The 20,624-nt window shown below is 44.1% G+C and overlaps 1 protein-coding gene across 5 annotated transcripts in view; it reads right to left on the bottom strand.

Moving 5' to 3' along the window:
- Lrrc49 (leucine rich repeat containing 49) overlaps window positions 1-20,624 on the bottom strand; it is a 110,399-nt gene that overhangs the window by 28,728 nt on the left and 61,047 nt on the right. For all 5 annotated transcript variants that reach the window (XM_028867330.2, XM_028867348.1, XM_028867340.2 and 2 more), the window contains 3 exons: window positions 16,835-16,982; window positions 7,371-7,454; window positions 2,608-2,771 (listed from right to left, as the gene is read on the bottom strand). In XM_028867330.2, coding sequence (XP_028723163.1) covers window positions 2,608-2,771; window positions 7,371-7,454; window positions 16,835-16,982 — 396 coding nt within the window. The remainder of the gene's footprint in view (window positions 1-2,607; window positions 2,772-7,370; window positions 7,455-16,834; window positions 16,983-20,624) is intronic.

Genomic DNA, 20,624 nt, shown 5'->3' with positions numbered 1-20,624 from the left:
GCCTTACACCTTTAGGAAGAATGGCTTACATCACTGTCCAAAGGCAAGTGTTACTTAAAGATTTATAAAGAATGTCGGAATACAATCTCTAACATTTAAAATGCTTTACTCTATACTCTCAAGCAAAACAGTAGATAGGAATGAGCACACACGTCTAATCCCTTTCTTCAAGGTGACACTCAGGAATGTCAAGGGACTGAGAAGGTCTAAAGTCACAGGAGCTCCAGATGGAGAGACTGTTGGCAGCAGGGAGCTCAGTGAGCTTAGGAGGCTGAGAGTGAAGGCTGTCCCGTGTCCCGTGTCCCGTGTCCCATGCTGGAGAGGGGACAAACCTCGGCCTTGGCTATGCAATGGGAACACGGATAAAGATGGCGGCCACTCAGCTGAAAGGGCCCTTCAAGGGACAGACAGGATAGGAGTGAGATGGGAAACGACACAGAGAGTAAATGAAGCTCTGAAGGACTAGACTTGGGGACCAAGCTCGGAGGCAGAGCTCTCACCCAGAACAGTGATGCCTCAGGTTAATCCCTAGCAATGAGTGAGGAAGAAAGAAACTCCCACCTACTCCCATTGCTAAGAAAACATTCAGCTAGCTCCCAGTGGGGAGAGGAAAGAGTACTCTGACTGTAACACCAGAGTAGTGCTTGTTCCTACCGACGGAAATGAAAAGTCAGCCCTCGCCTCAAACAAGCAAATCCAAATGAGGTGTAGCCAAGACTGATGAAGACCAAAATTTAAACTTTTATGAAACAAAATGGGGACAATATTTTTAGAATTTCTTTCTTATGCAACATCTAAATGGGCAACTCATAAAGGGAAAGCTATGCATGTTGGTATTCTCATCTATAAATGGCATTTAAAGTCACTGACATCACAAGCTTCCCGAGCTAGACAGTAGAGAATGAGAAGAAAATCTCAGAGTAAGAGCTGAGGGATTCTACCACTTATGAGGCTGAAAGGATAGAAAGAAATAAGGGAACTAGAAGAGGATATGAGATGAAAATATAATACCAGGAAAAAGTCACAGCCTACAGTGACATGGTAAAACAAGGAGGTACGACGGCAGCGACAAGACCGGATGAGGCCTGGAGACAGTGGACTTCAGCAAGGGCGGCTCTACTCAAGAGACAAGAGAGAAACTTGACCACAGTCCAGGTGCACCCCTTTCAGCTTTAAAACCAGCGTGCATGATGAAATTCCAGATGATAAAGAGTCTGTGTAAGAACAGAATGGCTCAGATATGGAGCAAACCAATGTGGTAAGGATTGGACGGTTCTGAGGGGTGATGAAAAGAGGAGGTCTGAATTTGATGCTGGGGTTCTTCTCTCTGAGTGACATGGAGGGCAGGAGAGCATCATAGTACATAGCTTAATTCTGAAGTCAAAAAACACATATCCCAAAGAAACCTCAGCTCTGCTAAACAGTTGTGAAGGTTTAAATGCTATCAGCTGACCAAGCTTTATGCTTGCAGGACAGATGTAAATGTTATTGATCCTGTAATGTAACAGCACAGATCACAAACTCTATCTACTAGAGTCCTAAAGAGGGAAGAAACAGAATAGAAGTCAGATTATGCACTCACTCTAATACAAAAACATGCACCCTAGGAAAAGCAGTCAGATCAACAGACTCTGAATTCTAACATCTAAAAATGACGATAACCAGACGGATACTCAATGAGGAACAGCTAATGTGGTGAATTTTAGTGGGACGGTCTGGCACCTTCACTTCCTGTGATCCTCACTCACCAACTTGCAGCTTCTCCTAAAGGTGACAGCCACAGTCCTGAGGCAGGCTCAGGCAACCAAGCAGACAGTACAGACCAGAGTCCCCAAAGCTGTGCCTGTGTTTTCCTGTGTCTGGACCTGACTCCTCCAAGGTCTGCCCTTGCTGAGCTTACCCTAAAGCACTGCTGGAGCTAAGGCAGCTTCTGGGTAGCATTTATTCAAAGCATTTTCAGTGCCGAGGACTGGACCTAGCCTGGTGCATGCTGGGCAAGCGCTTTCCCACTGAGCCACATTCAACCTCTGGTCACTTACTGTTTCTTTAATTTTGAAACAAAGGCTCACTAAGTTGCCCAGGATAGACTTGAACTTACTCTGTAGCTCAGATTGGCTTTGAACTTGTGATCCTCTGGTATCAGCTTCCCAAATAGTTGGGACTTTGGCACCAGGCCTGGCTGTCAGAAGCATTTAACGGTGCATGTAGAAGCTGCCACACAGGGCACAGGGTAACACATGCAGCTAGCAACAGATGCAGCAAACGCCTAAGACAGGGAAGGCTGGGAAAGGAGGTGCATGGGAGGATGGGAGCTTTCAGCTCTCTTGAGCCAGGGGATCTAGAAGGCCATGTGCACAAACAGAGGTCCTCATAGTCTGCATGTAGTCATCTAAACTTTTCCCCTTCAAAAAATAGCAAACCACTGTGGGCTTTTCCATTAGGGAAATGTTAGTTAGATTTATATTTTCAATTTTTCCCTCGTCTTAATTTCAGTTTTGACTTTCTTAAGAAAATTATTCCTCAAGAATAGTTCTGTTAAATGGGTTCCCATCTCTGTTCAAAATTCAACTCTAGAAATGCCAGTAGCATGAGAGAAACATTGCGTACCCTGTTTCCTCTGGAAATTCTGAGATGGAGCCTCCATCCATTTGACAGGGTTCCTGAGGAGGAGACTCAGAGTCCTTTCTGTCCTGAGTGAGGGCAAGATTGGCCACACGCTGCTGCAAGTCCCACTTTCGAGCAACATTGTTAATTGTTAGCCTTTTCTTCTCCTACAGGAAGGTAATAGAACAACAGTTAGATGATACATACTTGTGAAGAGAGAAACTTTGGCTTCCGGTCCTTTCCTTCTGGTACTTTCTGAGAGAATTCCTTGAAGGTAAACAACCAGCACACCTTCTAAAACAAGCCTATGAGCCTGTGTTCACCCCATGCACAAGTCTCTTAATAATGATGTCAGCCTACATGGAAAAATATCTATTCGATGAATACTTCTTGTTCTGAACAGTGAGTAATATACTTATTTCACTAATTGGAACTCTGACTTGGCAAAGTTATATGCCTCTGTCCTTGAACAAAGCAAGAAAAAACTACTAATGTTTTCATCTTTTACCCAGTAATTAGGGAGGTGGAAGAAGGGTAGGGATCGATTAGCAGTTCATATTTCATGGTATAACATGGTTTTAGAAATACTTATTTTTATTTATGTGTATGTATGTACAGGCCTGTGGAGGACAGAAGAGAGCATCAGATCCTCCAGAACTGGAGTTACAAATGACTGTGAACCAACAGACATGAAGGCTGGAGGCCAAACTCATGTCCTCTGCAAGAGCAGCAAGTGCTCTTAGCTGCTGAGCCATCTCTCCACCCCCATGGTACAGATCATGACATTTAAGGCTGAAAAAAAAAATATTATATAGGGTACTAGAAGAAGTTCTGTTGGGTAATTTTTTTTTCTGGATAACTACTATCATTTCAGAAAAATAGGGAAGTAGAGTTAATTAAAGTAATGGATGCCTTAGGCAGTGGTTCTGAAGTTGAGGGTGCCTCAACTAACCTGGAGGGCTTTTGAACCTGGGCCATCTCTGACCATGTACTTGGACGCTCAGGAGTCTGCTCCTCTGACCAGCTCCAGCACTGCTCGTGCATTGAGAACCACTGACTTGGAGCCTTGAGACTCAACTGTCTCATGGAAACCCTTCTGAAATAAGGAAATGTAAGCCTGAAGAAGCCATGCTCCATTAACACACTCTATTCTATGCAGATCCAGCTTACAGCGATGGGGTAAAGGATTCCTACTCTGGCACTATCACCATTTTCAAAGGTAATACTTCATTTGTTTTTATTTTATTTTAAAAAATATTTGTTTCATATGTATGGATGTCTTGCCTGAATGTATGTCTGTGCACCGCATAGTTTCAGTGTTCACAGATGCCAGAAGAGTGTGTCAGATCCCCTGAAAGTGGAGTTACAGACAGTTGTGAGCTGTCGTGTGGGTGATGGGAATTGAACAGGTATCCTATGCAAGAGCAGCCAGTGCTCTCAACTGATAAGCCATCTGTGCATCCTTTATTTTTATTACATTTTATAGTGTGTGTGTGTGTGTGTGTGTGTGTGTGTGAGAGAGAGAGAGAGAGAGAGAGAGAGAGAGAGAGAGAGAGAGAGAGAGAGAGAGCGAGCTTGTATGTGCCATGATGCACAAGTATGGAGGTCAGAGGTCAGAGGACAACTTGCAAGAGTCAGTTCTCACAGCCTACCACTTGAGTTCTTGGGACTGAACTAAGGTCATCGGAATTGGTGGCCCAAACCCTTACTTGCTGAGCCATCCTGCTGGCCTCAAAAGTTAACATTTTAAAATTACATCTCAATTAGATCAGAATGCTAAAAATAGCTTCTTTTTTTTTCCCTCTTTCATTCAAAATTTGCCAATGAAAAGCATCCACTGAGCGAGCTACTAACCCTCTCCAGGAAGGCTGCTTGGAGCCAGGGCAGGGGGTAGGGACAAATGAAAACAAGCCTTTCTGGTTGCACCTCGGCCTCTATTTGTTTACCTAAGAGCTTAGCAAGCATGTGTGGCACTGGATAGGAACCGCACGTGACGGCTTGCTTAATGGAACTGGCCTTTTCAAAGTTCTCTTTCTGCATTTAGAAACGTTTTTGGCCCAAGTTCTTTGTTTCTGCAGTTTGTTATTTCAAATGTCTGTATAGTTTAGAGCAAATACTGTGTTACTTCTGAGATGACTGACACTTGGTGCATAATGTTCTTGCACACAGGAACTGAAATCCTACTCTTCTACTATAAAACACTATTACCCTAATCTAGAATAAAACAACCAACTTGCCTTATGGAATTCTATTTCAGTTTGCTAACGGCTATGCCAACCTAACTCTCTAATCTAAACAGTGCTGTCATTTCTACCTAGTGGCCAGACCCCTGGCTCCATGTGTTTGGTTTCCTAGCTGGTAGAAAAAAGAACCATAATGAGATAGATATAGCAGTGTTTAGAAAAAGTCATAAAATATCTTCCCACCACTGGGTATGTTAACAAATGCGTAACAAGACGTCCTCTGAAAATGCAAACACTTTCTTACGCCCACACCAAAGCGGAGCTTCCTTCCTTTAGGTTATTAAAAGCAGCTTGATACCAGGGTGACTAGATGAATAGGTGATTATTGGGATCTGGATAAGGAAAAAGGTACATTAAGTCAGGAGTCTATCCTGAGGTCAGGTGGGCATCCCTAGTTGGTCAGGGAGCCATAGGAGGGCTCAAGATGTCTATGGAGCAAGCAAGAAAAACACAAAGGGACTGGATTATGCCTCTGCAAGACCCAAAGGGTACCCAAGAGTGCTCTGTTCCCAGAGGCCACGGAGGCACTGACGGGCCAGCTGTATTTATGCCCATCATCACTTAGGTGGCTGTAGGGTGCCAAGTACATGTGGAAGGGGCAAATATCTGCGGAGTGAAGGTCAGCTCCCGCCATCCAAGTCTATTCTTCACTGACCAGACGGGACCTCATCAGTGCATGTCACAACTATCACTTCCCTCCACCTCCAAGGTGGCACATGAAACAGAAAGACGAGAGAACCCAGCTGCAGACGCAGGCTTTGCATGCCTCGGCCCCCTCCCACCTGACTTCCACTGCCTCCATGAGGAGTCCGTGCAGCTGCAGGAAGCAGCCTCGGGAATGCTGACGCTGTTCTGACGTGGCTTCAGCTCTCAGCAAGGGCAGGGCTGAGTCCGCCGCTGCCAACACTTCTCTTATTAAAAACAAAAGGCTAAACAGTCTTCATAAGCAACCAGACAGAGCGCCAACACTTCAAACAAAATGCTGCTTTCTAAAGTCACTAAAGCTTTCCAAACAGTCCTTTAAATGTTCACTAAATTCATGGCCTAATTCCCTGAATGCTGGTGGTACGAAGAAGCTGAGTGGAGGATGGGGTAGTAATACTGAGATAAGATTTCAGTCGGACATGAAAATCAAGTTGATTCTGTGCCTGCCCCAGGCTCTCCTTACACTGGCAAGTTGGCAGGCTTCGAGCTAAATCATCAGCAGAACTTCCATGTTCATTCTTCCTTGCCAGGCTCTGGGCCTATCGCACGAGAGGGTTCCACAGGCCCGGACTTAACTCCGTGAGCGTACATACGTGTCTTGGATCATTCACTGACTCACTCATTCACACAGGCCCTGGACGGCAGCAATGGTGTGACAGGTAAAGCCACTTCCCCAGCACGGCCACTTTGGAAAGGTTTGCCCCAGTGAGACCTGTCAATGGCAAATCTTGCTCCTATAAATTTTTTTATAATACCACTGCAGTTATATTTTTATAAATAAAACATTAAAAATGTAAGTTTGATAAACTCTTGGGGGCAATCCAACATAAGCAAATTAAAATCCTGTTGTTAGGTAATGAGTAGGGAGGAATCTGTGTCAGCAGAGGGCTTAGGCACACTGATGAATGGGATAAGGGATAGCCTAAAAGAGCTGGGGGCGAGTCTGGGGGTCAGAGGTAACAGCAGAGGAGAGAGCGACCTACAGTTAGCACATGAACTCTAGTCACTTTCAGATCCACAGTCTTGACAGGCAAGGTGCTGGAGACAGGTTCTGATGCTGATTTAGGAATCATTATCCTACTGCGCAACAGTTCCGACAAAGGCACGTCCTTGTGCGGCCCGGACCCCTGCCAGGCAACAGAACACAGCCACCACTTTGGGGAACTAAGGACACTTCATACACAGAACTGTGTGCCTCTGGTCACTTTGAATTTTGCATGTCACTTCAAAGAGAAAAGGAGTACTGCTCAGTACTAGCCAGTGTGACACAGCTAGAAGCCCCACATTCTAACCTGTCTTGATCAAGCTCTGTGATGATGACACGAAATATTCTAAAAGCATCACTACTTAAGGAAGTTTATATCAGTTATGCTTGACACTTAGAACTACTTTAAAATGAATTTTCATTTCTGAATTCCTCAAGATTTTCACCATTTTTGTCTCAAAGGTACTAATGGAGAAATGTTTTTGGTTTTAAAAGCTGTCCTTCAGAACCCAGAGCAAAGCGCATAAAAGCATGTCAGTAAAGATGACTGTCAATCACAGAGCTATCCAAAGTGACATGCTAATCCCAGGCAACACACAAATGCCACACAGGCATGAGACATGCCCGGATTCTCTCTGTCTTTCTGTCGCACCTCTCTTTTGCAGTACCCATCTTGCCCACCTTGTCTACACAGCACCACCATACTTCCTAAGTTCAGGTCTATTTACACAGTAGCCCATCAACGTTCTTAGCAGGGCTTATTTAGTTCCGAAAGCCATGGCCCTGTGTGTGTGTGCTCCTGTGCACAGTGGAGGCGGACATGGACGGCATACCTTCAGCAAAGACTGCTTGTGACTTTCCCTCTTCTTCTCCTCCTCTTTTTTGGCTACAACAGATGCCACGCGTCTTTCTTCTTCCTAGAACAAGAAATGTTTTTAGAGACGGCATCCTGAGGTGTCAGCCCTATTGAATGAGGGGTGTGCTAACAGAGACTGTCCTGGAGGAAGGGCTGCGTTTTCTCTACGCTTCCTTCTCACCTCCTAATTCTAAGAAGTGTGTGCTCCAAGTCTACATCTGACTCTGTAGGTGAGCTAAAGCTAGTGGATTACCACAAGAAAGAAAACAAGATTGTCCGATTTTTCATTATAAAAGTTTTCCCTGTAATTTTGTCAATTCTACTTCAATAAAGATGGAAAAAAATTAACTTGTGAAATGAATTTAGGACACATCAAAGATCATTCACCATGATCAAGCTGGCTTTATTCCAGAGATTCAGGGAGGACTCAATATATAAAAGTCAATAAATACTATATATTGTATAAATGGAGTGAAGGACAGAAATCACATGCTCACTCAACTTGACAGTTGCAGAAAAGGCTTTTGAAAAAATCCAACATCCCTTCATGATAAAAGTCTTGAAGAAACTCAGAATAGAAGGACAGCATCTCAACATGATAAAGACTATAAACATGGGCTGGAGAGATGACTCAGCAGTTAAGAGCTTTGGCTGTTCTTCCAGAGGACCAGGGTTCAATTCCCAGCACCCACATGGCAGCTAACAATTGTCTGTAACTCCATTTCCAGGGGATCCAACACCCTCACACAGACATAAATGCAGACAAAACCCCAATGCACATGAAATAAAAATAAATGTAAAAAAGACTATAAATCACAGCGTACAGTCAATATTATAGTTAGTGGAGAACAGCCTAAAAGCATTCCTACTAAAACGAGGAACAAGACATAGGTGTCCACTTTCTCCAGCCTCGGTCAATATAGACTGGAAGTCTAAGCTAGAGTGGTAAGATAAGAGAAGCAAACAACAAGGATGCCGACAGGAAAGGGAGAAGTCAGAGCATCTCTATTTGCAGACGATACGACTCCATACTTAGGAGATCCTAACAACTCCACCAGGAAACTCCTAGAACTGAGGAATAAATACCTTTAGCAAAACGACAGGCTGAAAAAATTAACACAAAACCAACAGCCTTTCTATCTGCCAATGACAAATATAGTGATAAAGAAACCAGGGAAACATTTACACTAGCCTTAAAAAAATACACACTGGAATAAACCTAGCTAAGGATATGAATGACCTCTATACTGACTACTAAGAAACACCAAAGAAAGAAATCGAGGAATGTACTAAGAGATGGAAAGACCCCCACCCCACCCCCGTGCTCATGGATCAGAATTAGTATTATGAAAATGGCCATTCTACCAAAATGAATCTACAGATTTAACGCAATTCCAATCAAAATTCCAGGACCATTCTTCACAGAAATGGAAAAATAATCTTAAAATTCAATAGATAAGCAAAAAAGACGGAATATTAGCCAAAAACATGTCTGAACAAAAAGAATATTGCAGGAGGGATCACCACACCTGACTCTAAGTCATACCAGAGCCAGAGACTAAAACAGCATGGTACTAACCAAACCCCAGGGAACAGCAAAGGAAAGGGAGGGAGGGAGAGGGGGGAGAAAGGGAGGGAGGGAGGGAAAAAAAGGAGGAAGGGAGGGGAGGAAGGAGGGGAAAGAGGGAGGGAGGGAGGGAGGGAAAAGAAACAAGAAGAAACAAAAAACAAATGCGTTGAAAGGCATTAGCTTGTAGTGAATCAGTGACAAAAATCAGGCCAGAGACTGTCTGGCTTGAAACGTAACTTGTAATATTGTTGCTTCCTAATAAAGATTTATTTAATTTACTTTTCTAATTCTAGAAGTTTAGAACCTAGCAGTGTTTTGTCATGTAATGTAGTTTTTTTTTTTTTTTTTTTTTGGTTTTTCGAGACAGGGTTTCTCTGTGTAGCTTTGCGCCTTTCCTGGATCTCGCTCTGTAGACCAGTCTGGCCTCGAACTCACAGAGATCCACCTGGCTCTGCCTCCCGCCTCCCGAGTGCTGGGATTAAAGGCGCGCGCCACCACCGCCCGGCTGTAATGTAGTTCTTTTAAAGGGAACGGAAATTCAACATATTTTTTGGTAAATTTAAAGTGCTTTTTTTTTAACTATATGGAAAATAATTCCTAATTAAAACTAAGCATAAGTAAAAAGGGGAAATTAAGTAAAACCTTTAGAACTTTGCTCCCTAGCTTCACAAAATAGCTGGTTTAGTAATTATGCGAAATTGGTTGATTTGCTGGGTGCTAATGTGCTCCTCAGTTAGAGATAGTCTAAGTGAAAATATCACCTATATTTCCAGAACAATAAAAAATACTACCCTGTGATTCTTAAGGACTGTGCAGCATTGCAGTTGCAGACACAGCTGCTGTCCACACATCTGCTGAGGTGGCCGCTCAGCTGCCTTGCCCATTAACCTTAGAATGCACCCACTTCAGCTCGCACTGGGGCCACGGGTGAGGCCACAGACTCTGAACCATCCTCTGCAGTTTCTGAAGGAGCTGACGGACACTGTGCCCCAGAGGCCTCATCTAGAAGATCAAACTAGAAACATCAGTCCTTCCAAGGGCCAGATGCAAACGCTACGGGAAGCTGCGTGGATCACGTAGGGCACATACTTCAGAGATGATCTCATCTGATTTCCAGAGAAAATGAGCAGCTATTAAAGGCAGTAGGACTTTAAAAGGAATTCTAAACCTTGGAAAACTGGATTTACACCAAATCCATTTAAATAAACACCGAGTGTTGTAAGGATATGCATATATGTATATATTGTATATATGCATGTGTATAATGCATTTGATGACTATATTTAATGCACATAATTATCAAATAGCTGACTTTACAAATAAAATCCTGAATCTCTAATTGTGAAGATGGGCCATGAATCTGTTGGCAAGAAGGCAAAGAGAACCAGGGAGCAGCTCTGGCTCCTCTAAAAGACCATTTCAGACTCTGGGATGGAAGCCACATCCATCTTTCATGTAGCTAACAAGGGGATCTATCTGAACCAAGAGATTTAGATGTTTTTCTTGACTTTAGTTTGCCCAGAGAGACCCAATATGAAAACAATGTCAAGTTAATTGACAGTGCCCAATGACCTCGATCACACTTCCTTCAGGTCACCAAGTTCTAAAACAATTGCAGACTATCTGAGAAGTCCCCAGTGACGGCAGTTCATGATTTGGGATTTACTTCACTCCAATGTATTTTTAACAACACACTTTAAAACATACACCTAGAGCCACTGTTTGCCTTCAGTACATAAACACTAAAGCACTTATGATCACAGGCACTGTATTGTTCATCCAGGATTATTAGACAGAGAAAAGCAGTTTTGGGGTTTTTTTTCAGAGTCTTAAAGTTAAAACTAGGAGCCAAGTTACCCATCTTCAATTGCTCTACTAATATGTCAAGGCCTGGGCTGAGGAGATGGCTCAGTCAGGAAAGTGTGTGAGGTGTGCCTGTGCCTGCAGCCCAACACTGGGGAAGCAGAGATGGGAGGATCTCTGGGTCTGTTGGAATCAGTGAGTTCTGGTTCAGTGAGAGACCCTGCCTCAAAAAATAAGATGGAGAGAGACAGAGGAATATACCACTGTCAACTACAGGTCTCCACATGCATATACATCTACATGTGCACATGTACTCACACAAACATGCACATACAAAAACACATTAAGAACACAAAAATTGTGTTAAAGAAGTTTATTTCTTCACCATGCACAAGAACACTGCAAATGTTTTTGGTGTAGGGGTTAGAGATTCCTGGCAGCTGTTATTTGAGGGCATCTTACGCTCAGTGCATGCTTCTATAATGACCAGTACATGGGGAAAAGCATAAAGAATCATGAACACGCTGGTTTCCAAAGGTCTCTCTGGAAATGACACACATTAGTGATGCATTTCTGTAGCCAAAGCAACTTACAGAATGACATGAACTTCAGAGGCCTAGAGAAAGCCTTTTGCACACACCACAGAAGGAGAACCCAGGTTTCAGTGGCATTAGTAATGTCAGACCTTGTAATGTCTTCCATTTCTTTTGAGATCAAAGTTTACATTGAACAAACTAACTGTGAGCTTGAGGTGAACAGTTTGATAAAATTTCTCCTTAGAAGTGTGACTGCACCTGCCTCCCCACAGCATTCTCTTAGAAATAGAGAAGAAAATTCTATTCTTTTAAAGTATTTTACTTGTATTGTTTGTGTATGTGTGTTGTTTGTATGAGTGTCCACCATCTATGTGTGGGTGTCCTTGGAGCTCCGAAGCTGGGGTTACAGACAGTTATGGACTCTAGATGGGGGTTCTGGGAACCAAACTCTGCCTCCCCACGTTTTCTCTGTAATGGATTTTGTTCTACCTCCTCAGAATGTGTCCACTCTTTGCCTCTGTTCAGGTGTGAGAGTTGTGACACTCACGGCAAAGTCTTTCTTCTGCCTTCTCTGCTCAATCCAGGCCCCCTGGAAACGCTACAGACGGCTGCTCCCTGCCTAAAGCTGCAGCTCAGAGCTGGTGAATGCTCAGTGGGCAGTGCTTACCGTGCACACATAAAGACCAGAGTTCAGGCCCCCAGCACCCATGTGAATGCCAGGTGGGCACGGCAGACCCCATACAGTTCCAGCATTCTGCACTCCAGAGAAGGACAGGGTACCCTGGAGAAGCTGGCTACTCAGACTAGCCAAATCAGTGAGCTCCAGGTTCAATAATAAACAGAAATAAAACAGACGGTGATTGTGGCAGAGCAACTCTGGCCTCCACTTGCACACGCATGTATACCCATACATATGCAAACATGCATACATATATACACACACCACATATATAAATACCCTAAAAGTAATAGTTCAGAAGTAATTTGACCATTGAAGGGAAAGAGAGAGAGATTATCTCCATTTCTTGATTTCTTTGTTTCTACAAAAGAATATAGTGTGAAGCCAGGTTAGCCCTCATTCATCATTCACCCAAGTTGGTGCAGGTTCTTCCATGCGCGTGGCTCAATCTGCTCACCACTCCCCACACTTGTGTGGGAGAGAGACCCTTCAGTCTGCTGTGCTGTGAGTAAACACTCCTGCACTTGTTCTAGGGATGCTTAAGTCTGCTGCTGCTGACGTGAAGTCAAACATTGTCTCAACTTAGCTAATATTTTACCTTCTTAAATTCTTTTCTTTTGCTAGACAAAAGGTGATCAAACTTTTTCTGTAAAAGACACAGACCTGGGCCAGGTGTGGTGGTGCACATCTAACCCAGCACCTGGGAGGCGGAGCTCTATGAACTGGAGGCCAGTCTGGTCTGCACAGAGTTTTCCAGGCCATCCAGGGATACATAGTAAGACCTTGTCTCAAAACAACAATAAAACAAAATAAAAAAAACAAATAAAAAAATAAAAGGCAAAGTCTTGAAAAGATGGTTCAGTGGTTAAGAACACAGGCTATTCTTCCAGAGGTCCTGGGTTTAATTCCCAGTACTCACACAGCAGCTCATACCTACCCCCAGGGGATCCAACATCTTCTTCTGGCCTCTATGGGTACCAGGCATGCATGTGGTACAAAGATATGCATGCAGGCAAAACACTCACACACATAAAATAAACAAATAAATAAATTTTAAAATAAAACAATAAACATACACGCATGCACTCACATGCACACACATGTAATTCGAAACAAACAAAATCTTAACAACTAGAAATTTAAAAAGGCAAGATGCCAAATACTTTAGGCTTTGTGTGCTGGATATGATTTTGATCTCAAGTATCTTTTTGATCAGGTATACTTTATGTATGTATGACTGATGTATGTATGTTTTGTTGCATGTTTATGCTGTTTTGTTAGATCATAAAGACTGAATCAAGGACAATTTCAGATTGTTCTTTTTTTTTTTAAGCTATATCTTAAAACTATTATAAACTATTGTTCACTTGAGAGCCATATGAAGACAGAAGTGGATGGATTTGCCTGTAGGATGTTGTTTATAAAGCTGCTTGGGCAGTGAGCTACTTCTGGATCCTGACTGGATCAACCTATATATCATCACCTCTAAGCTCCCAGCTTCTATCACCCATATCACAGGAACATCAATGTTCTCTCATCTAGACATTAACAAGAATGTTCAATAGAACAGGCTGGAGGAAAACTCTCGGCATGCCCGTGGCGATTTCTCAGAGGCTGGCATCCATCAGTTCCTGTGTTCTGTGGGGATCTGTGAATCGAGAACCTGCAGGCACAGCTTAGCTCAAAATGGCAGCAACAAACTTTGCCAAAGTTTTGCTCAAATACCAAAGGTATGGTCTATACCAACCTCCGAGATGGACTACTTACTAGTAATGCACCTGGTTTGATCATTGTTACACATGCACACTGTAACTATGTCCCACAAACATGGACAGGTATCATGTCTACTAAAAATATTTCAAAACGAGAATTCTTTTTGCCTGACAGGAGAGATGCTCAGTGAACTGATGGTGCCTCCTAGTGAGCATGGCCTGCAAGACTCAGGTACTAGTTTTCTCAGCCGACATCAAGCTGTCACAACTGCGGATTTTAAATTCTTTCCTTCTGTGATAAGAAGACAGGCTAGCTAGCCTCGCCTTTCAGCTGCTATACTGTTCTGCACCCCCAGGCCAGAGTATAACCTTAGTATGTATGTATGTATGTATGTATGTATGTATGTATGTATGTATGCATGTATGATGTATGTGTGTATGCATGTGTTATGCATGTATTGGGGGTGTATAGATCATGACAAGAACGTGGAGATCAGAGGACAATTTGCAGGAGTTGGTCCTCTCCTTCCATGCTGGTCCTAAGGATCAAACGGAAGTTGGCAAGCTTGGTGGCCAGCACCTTTACCCACTGAGCCATCTTACTAGTCCCTGGTGTGACTTAATTAGTCCAACAAATGATTCAGTGTTCTAGATCGGGGCTTGACAAACTCCAGGCCACACATAAAAGGCCAGACTGCCACACGATTTGTAAGTAAGCTTCACTGAGCAGAGCTGTGCTCCTTCATTTGCATATTCTCACATCTGCTTTCACACTGCAAGAGCTGAGCAGGTCAGCAGACGATCTACCCCCCAAAGCTGCAAGTTCTTCCTCTCAGGTCCTTTGTGGATGAACTTCGTTAATGTCAGCACTAGGTAGGCCCGGACCCAAACCTATCCCCCTTTATCTTATGAACCTTCAGTCTACTCTTGCTAAACCACAACCTGTTCTTCCTAGGAGCGATAACTAAGAATTGAGAACAGCAGTGGGTAACATCACCTTGTCTTTTGCTAGTCGTCTGGACCAGATGCCAACATCCTCATGCCCTGGAATAATGACCTCCATTTAATTCTTCAGGCTGATGCCCAGATGGACAGCATTGTTTTTAGCATTATTCTTTGACAACTTCACACGTGTATATAACGTGTTTTGGTCGTTTTCACCCTCATCGCTGTCTCTTGCCCCCTCCCACTCCTGCTGAACCTCTTCTTCTCCACAAGCCCCCTCCTACTTCCATCTTTGGGGGAGGGTTATTCATGTGTGTGTGTTCCAGGAGCTTTAATTAAAGTCATTAGCAGGAGCTTAGCTTAAGAGGTTTTTGTTTGTTTTGTTTTGTTTTTTTAGAGTGTGGACAAACACCCCCCAGTGGCTCTAACACCCACTGAAGAAAATGACATCTCCCTGAGTGAGCATTAAAACTGCCAATACATCTCAGGAAGGGGTGGGGCCTAAAGAGCTCCTCCCCCACACATGATGGAATGTTGACAGGCCCTATCTTGTTGGACAGTATTTTTAAGAGGTAAACCATTTTACCTAAGTTTAAGGCTTCAGGAGCTCCTGTTATTAAGCACAGGACAAAAACACTCTAAGCCTGCTTAGACATTTTTGCCTGCAGCTATCTTTCCCACAAACACCCAATGATTAGCTAAAATCAACTGCTGCTATCCACTGCCACATTCCCTTAGTCCCCTCTGCAGTGTGCACATCACCCCTCTGCAGTGTGCACATCACCCCTCTGCAGCGTGCACATCACCCCTCTGCACTGTGCACATCACCCCTCTGCACTGTGCACATCACCCCTCTGCACTGTGCACATCACCCCTCTGCACTGCCATCCCCTCTGCACGTGCACATCACCCCTCTGCACTGTGCACATCACCCCCTGCCCCCCCCCCCCCCCCCCCCCCCCCCCCCTGCACCATGCCCCCTGCACTGTGCACATCACCCCTCTGCACTTTGCATGCCATGCCCCCTGCACTGTGCACATCACCCCTCTGCACTTTGCATGCCACCCCCTGCACTGTGCACATCACCCCTCTGCACTTTGCATGCCACCCCCCTGCACTGTGCACACCTTTACTCTCTGCTTAGACATCATCATTCACTGCTACTCTTCAAGTCCTGCGTTAAATGTTTTCTCCTTTGAAATTTTTCTTATTTCTCTGGTAAAATTGGAAGTTACTTTGCTCTCTTGTGCCATTTTGCCTCAAGAGTCTATGAGTATGTAAGTATGTGGGTATGCATGCAAAGCAGACAGATAGATTAGACAGAGAGCATGCTGTGTTTTCTAACTAGACTGCCACTGTGTGTTGTGGTATGGCTGCACACCTACCTCTGTTGTAGACTATAAAGAACTGTGACTCTGATCTTGTCATCTCTGATGTCTCATAAACACCCTACTACAGAAATCTCTGGCTTAATGGTGTATAAAGGGAATATGAAGAATATTTTCACAGTCCTTCTTGGTCAAAAGAAATACATAACAATTCCCTTTACTAAGTAGTTAGGTCCAAACAACTGAACTGGCATTCACATTCTAACAAAGTAAATACCGCGTTCATGTTCTAACTAAGTAGCCATTTGAAAAAGCATTCTGTGCAAACTGAAAGAAAGATAAATATTTTATACCATCAGTAAATACATAATCAGTTACCAATGATGTAGCCAAATTTCTAAGCAGTCTTATTAAATAAAAAACATGGAGTCAAATATAGGAGTGAAATTAAGTCTTAGAGATCAGGGAAATAGTAAGAGGCACCAACCAACCTTACCTCAAAACCCATGCATCTGGGACCCCAGTTCCCTAAGCCACACTCGGGGAACCAGGGAGGTTCACAGAAGGCCACACTCGGGGAACCAGGGAGGACACAGAAGGCCACACTGGGGGAGAGGGAGGACACAGAAGGCCACACTCGGGGAGAGGGAGGACACAGAAGGCCACACTCGGGGAACCAGGGAGGACACAGAAGGCCACACTCGGGGAACCAGGGAGGACACAGAAGGCCACACTCGGGGAACCAGGGAGGACACAGAAGGCCACACTCGGGGAACCAGGGAGAGACACAGAAGGCCACACTCGGGGAACCAGGGAGGACACAGAAGGCCACACTCAGGGAGAGGGAGGCACACAGAAAGGCGCTCACCGTGATTCTCTTCATGTCTAGCTGGCGCAGCTGCATCATATTCTGAAGGACCGTGTGTTTGTACCATGACTCTTGCGCTATTGGATTGCCATCAAAGGTGATGTCTGAGAGAGAAGTTGAGTCAGCAAGGCAGGAAACACTGTCGAAGCTGCAGGAGAGAGGCCACTGCATTATTCTGAGGCTTTTCAAACAATAGCTCCAGTTTCTAAAATAAGATTTTGTTTAGTTCTTTAAACTATTTTATTTTTTTATTATTTTGTATGTACACATTTGTTTCCATGAGGGTGTCAGATATCTTGGAACTGGAGTTACAGGCAGCTGTGAGCTGCCCTGTGGGTGCTGGGAATTGAACCCGGGTCCTCTGGAAGAGGAGCCATTGCTCTTAACCCCTGCACCATCCCTCCAGGCCTTGTTTGGTTTTTTGAGACTGTCTTGCTATGTAACCCTGGCTGGCCTAGAACTTACATACTAGGTAGACTGGGCTAGCCTCGGGCTTACAATATAATCCTCAGCCTCTAAGAACTGAGATGACAGACAGGTGGTATCATGCACAGCACATTAGGGACCTTTGAAAGAATAATTTAGATCTGCAGAAGAATTGAGATGGCGTACAGAGTTTCCATACGCTTCATTGCCCAGAGTCTCTCCACACTGTTAAACACATGTGTGAGTACATATGGATATACAGGTTAGCACTCCCTTGGTTTCTGGCACTACATTACTTATTCTCTGAACTCACACATTCCTTGCCCATTCCTGAAAGCAGCTACTTCTCAGCACAGTAGTTCCTTGTATTAGAGACCAGAATCAGCAACCAAGGCCTGGGAGGGAAGTGTACTTTCTAGCTATTGGGACACCACTTCTTTTAGGCCTCTCAGATGGGAGAGGAAGTGTGTGTGTACACTGTCCTGTGTGTATGCATATACACATGCCTTAACATGTCTCCATACAGCCAGCTGTGTTTATATTAACTAACACAAGTTCATATTGATGTCTCCAAATCTCATCTATTAGCCAAGCTTCCTCCCCTCCCTGTCTGGAAACCCCTACTCCAGCTGAGAGGAACCTGACTCATAGCATCAACTACCCATTTTCTGGAATTTCCTATTCCAGTTTATGTGTATAAAGGCACTAGAATTTTTTAAAACTGCACCCAGAACACCATTTTCTTGATCAAATGACCAATGTTATGTAGGTCACCATGCCCCTCCGCACCCCAGGATTAGCTCATACATTGCAATACAGTCAGAACTTCTCAGAGTCAGAGCCTGCATCCCTTCCTGGGATTTCCATGTCCCTTGATGATTTTTCCAATGTTGTACACCTTGAGGTTCATTCTCGAGGGCTTTGACATTTCATGACTTGTAACACATGCACAGTGGTATGTGTTTACTACTAAAGTACCGTGTGGAATAATTTCCATGGTCTTAAGAAACTCCTCTCTGCTTTCCCCTGTCCCCCAAATTCCTAAAAAGCACTGATCTTTTTATTCTCAGGATTCTGCAATTTCCAGAATGGTGGATGGCTGGAATCATGTACTACAACATACTCTTAGGGAAGGACTTCTTTCATTTCGCAATACACGTTTAACAGGCTTCCACCCATGTCTTCTCTTCATAGTGCATTTCTTTCTTTTTTTTTTTTTTTTTTTTTTTTTTTTTTTGGTTTTTCGAGACAGGGTTTCTCTGTGTAGCTTTGCGCCTTTCCTGGGACTCACTTGATAGCCCAGGCTGGCCTCGAACTCACAGAGATCCGCCTGGCTCTGCCTCCCGAGTGCTGGATTAAAGGCATGCGCCACCACCGCCCGGCCATAGTGCATTTCTTTTCATAACTGAGTAATATTCTGTTGTATGAGAGTACCGCTTTCTTTATCAACTACAGAGCACACCCTGGCTGATGGTAAGTGAAGCCGCTGTGCATCCCTGCCCACAGCTCTCTGTGGACATCTTAACCTCAGCTGGATACATAACAAGCGTACTTCTGCCGGCTCACATGGAAGGCTGGTTACTTGGCTGTGGGAGAAGCTTATCTAGGGCTCTCAGCTCCTGTCTCCGCCAGCATCTGGTGTTCATGGGTGTCTCTGGATGCTAACGGCTCCATCAGGTGAACAGTGGCAGGGCCTTGTTTACTCGCAGATTCCTACTGCAGGTGACTTGAGCATCTCACATCACACTCGCAGTGCGGCATCTTCCTGGAGTTTGCAGAGCCTTTGCTCATTTTAAGTGGATTATTTGTCTCCTTATTGTTGAGTTTTACAAGGTTTATTAAAATACATTATAATGTCAGGCAGTGGTGGCACACACCTTTAATCCCAGCACTTGGGAGGCAGAGGCAGGTGGATCTCTGAGGTCAAGGCCAGAGAGAGTTCCAGGAGAGCCAGGCCTACACAGAGAAACCCTGTCGAGAAAAACAAACAAATAAAAATGTATATTTATTATGTAGTGTGTGCATGGATGTGCAGACGCCACGGCACTTGTGTGGAGGTCAGAGGAAAACGTGGGAGCTGGTTCTCCCCTGCCACCATGTGGGTCCCGTGGGTCATCTCAGGCCCTTGGTTATGGACTGGATGTCTTTACCTGCAAACCAATTTCCTGGCCTCTTCATTCCCTTAACAGTGCCTTTCACAGAGCAGGGGGTTAATTCTAATGATATATAACTTGGTAATTTTTTCTCTTTCTTTCTTTCTTTCTTTCTTTCTTTCTTTCTTTCTTTCTTTCTTTCTTTCTTTCTTTTTCTTTCCTTTTTCCTTTCCTTTCCTTTTTTTTTCTGATCCTATTTTGGTTTCTGAAGGCTGTCAGGGTTTTCTTCTATAATTTACTTTTAAGAGTTTTACATTTAGGCTAACAACCCATTCTGAGTTAATTTAATGAAAGGTCGGAACTCACATTTTCCCACATTGATGAACTGTTTTTTTGCTGCAGACCCTGACTGTATCTCCGTGGGTATTTCCAAGTCTGTACATGGTCCCACTAATGGACAACATGTCTATTCTTTTACCTCTGACCTGCTGTTAAGTGCTGTGGCTTCAGAGGAGGTCTCCGTAATGCAGCTTTAAAATGATTCTAAACATGTCACAGTTCACTCTGCAAATGTCACTGACAAGAACATGTAATATCCCTTCCCATGAAAATGTGACATTGTACCTAACCAGGTCACAGGTGAATGACTGTCTTCAACTACTAGACTCCAAAATACACATCAGCCCCCCTCCCCACAGACATACTGAAGTCCTAGCCTCTGGCTCGGCTGCTTCTGTTAGCTGTAAACTGCTCTCCCAAGTGCCACTTGTGAGTGCCAGGGAGGCTATGTGCCATCATGGATCTTGTCTGTGCTGGCCAAACCACCGCCATGAGGACATGCCGTGGAAAAATACTCCTCAGCTTAATTGATTGGACTTTATGTCTACAAAGGTTTTCTTCCTTTCTACTCCGGCACCTAGACTGTAACAACTGGGTTCTAAGGGACATAAAACTTCCTGTGTGGTCACTATGCCTCATCTGTCAAGCTCATTCCTTCTTCCCTTGTCAAGTGCGGTGAGTGAAAGCAGAGAAGCATCGCCTCCCCCAGAGACAGTAAACTGTGTGGTTAATGAAATCACAGTTTCAGGGGCAACTCTGCTCAACTGTACCAAACAGTCCTCACAGGCTGGTGTAACTCTTCAAGTTCTGTCCTCCAGTGTTATGCCAGGACTCTGGGTATTGGCCCTTACACACGAGATGTAGAAATCATCTTTGGTATCTAGAAAACCACACACTGAGATTTTGATTTTTGAAGATGGGAATAATCACTT

Source organism: Peromyscus leucopus, chromosome 7 (assembly GCF_004664715.2).
Source record: "Peromyscus leucopus breed LL Stock chromosome 7, UCI_PerLeu_2.1, whole genome shotgun sequence".
NCBI lineage: Eukaryota > Metazoa > Chordata > Mammalia > Rodentia > Cricetidae > Peromyscus > Peromyscus leucopus.
Note: the sequence above shows the minus strand (reverse complement) of the source record. Positions and strands in the feature narration are given on the sequence as shown.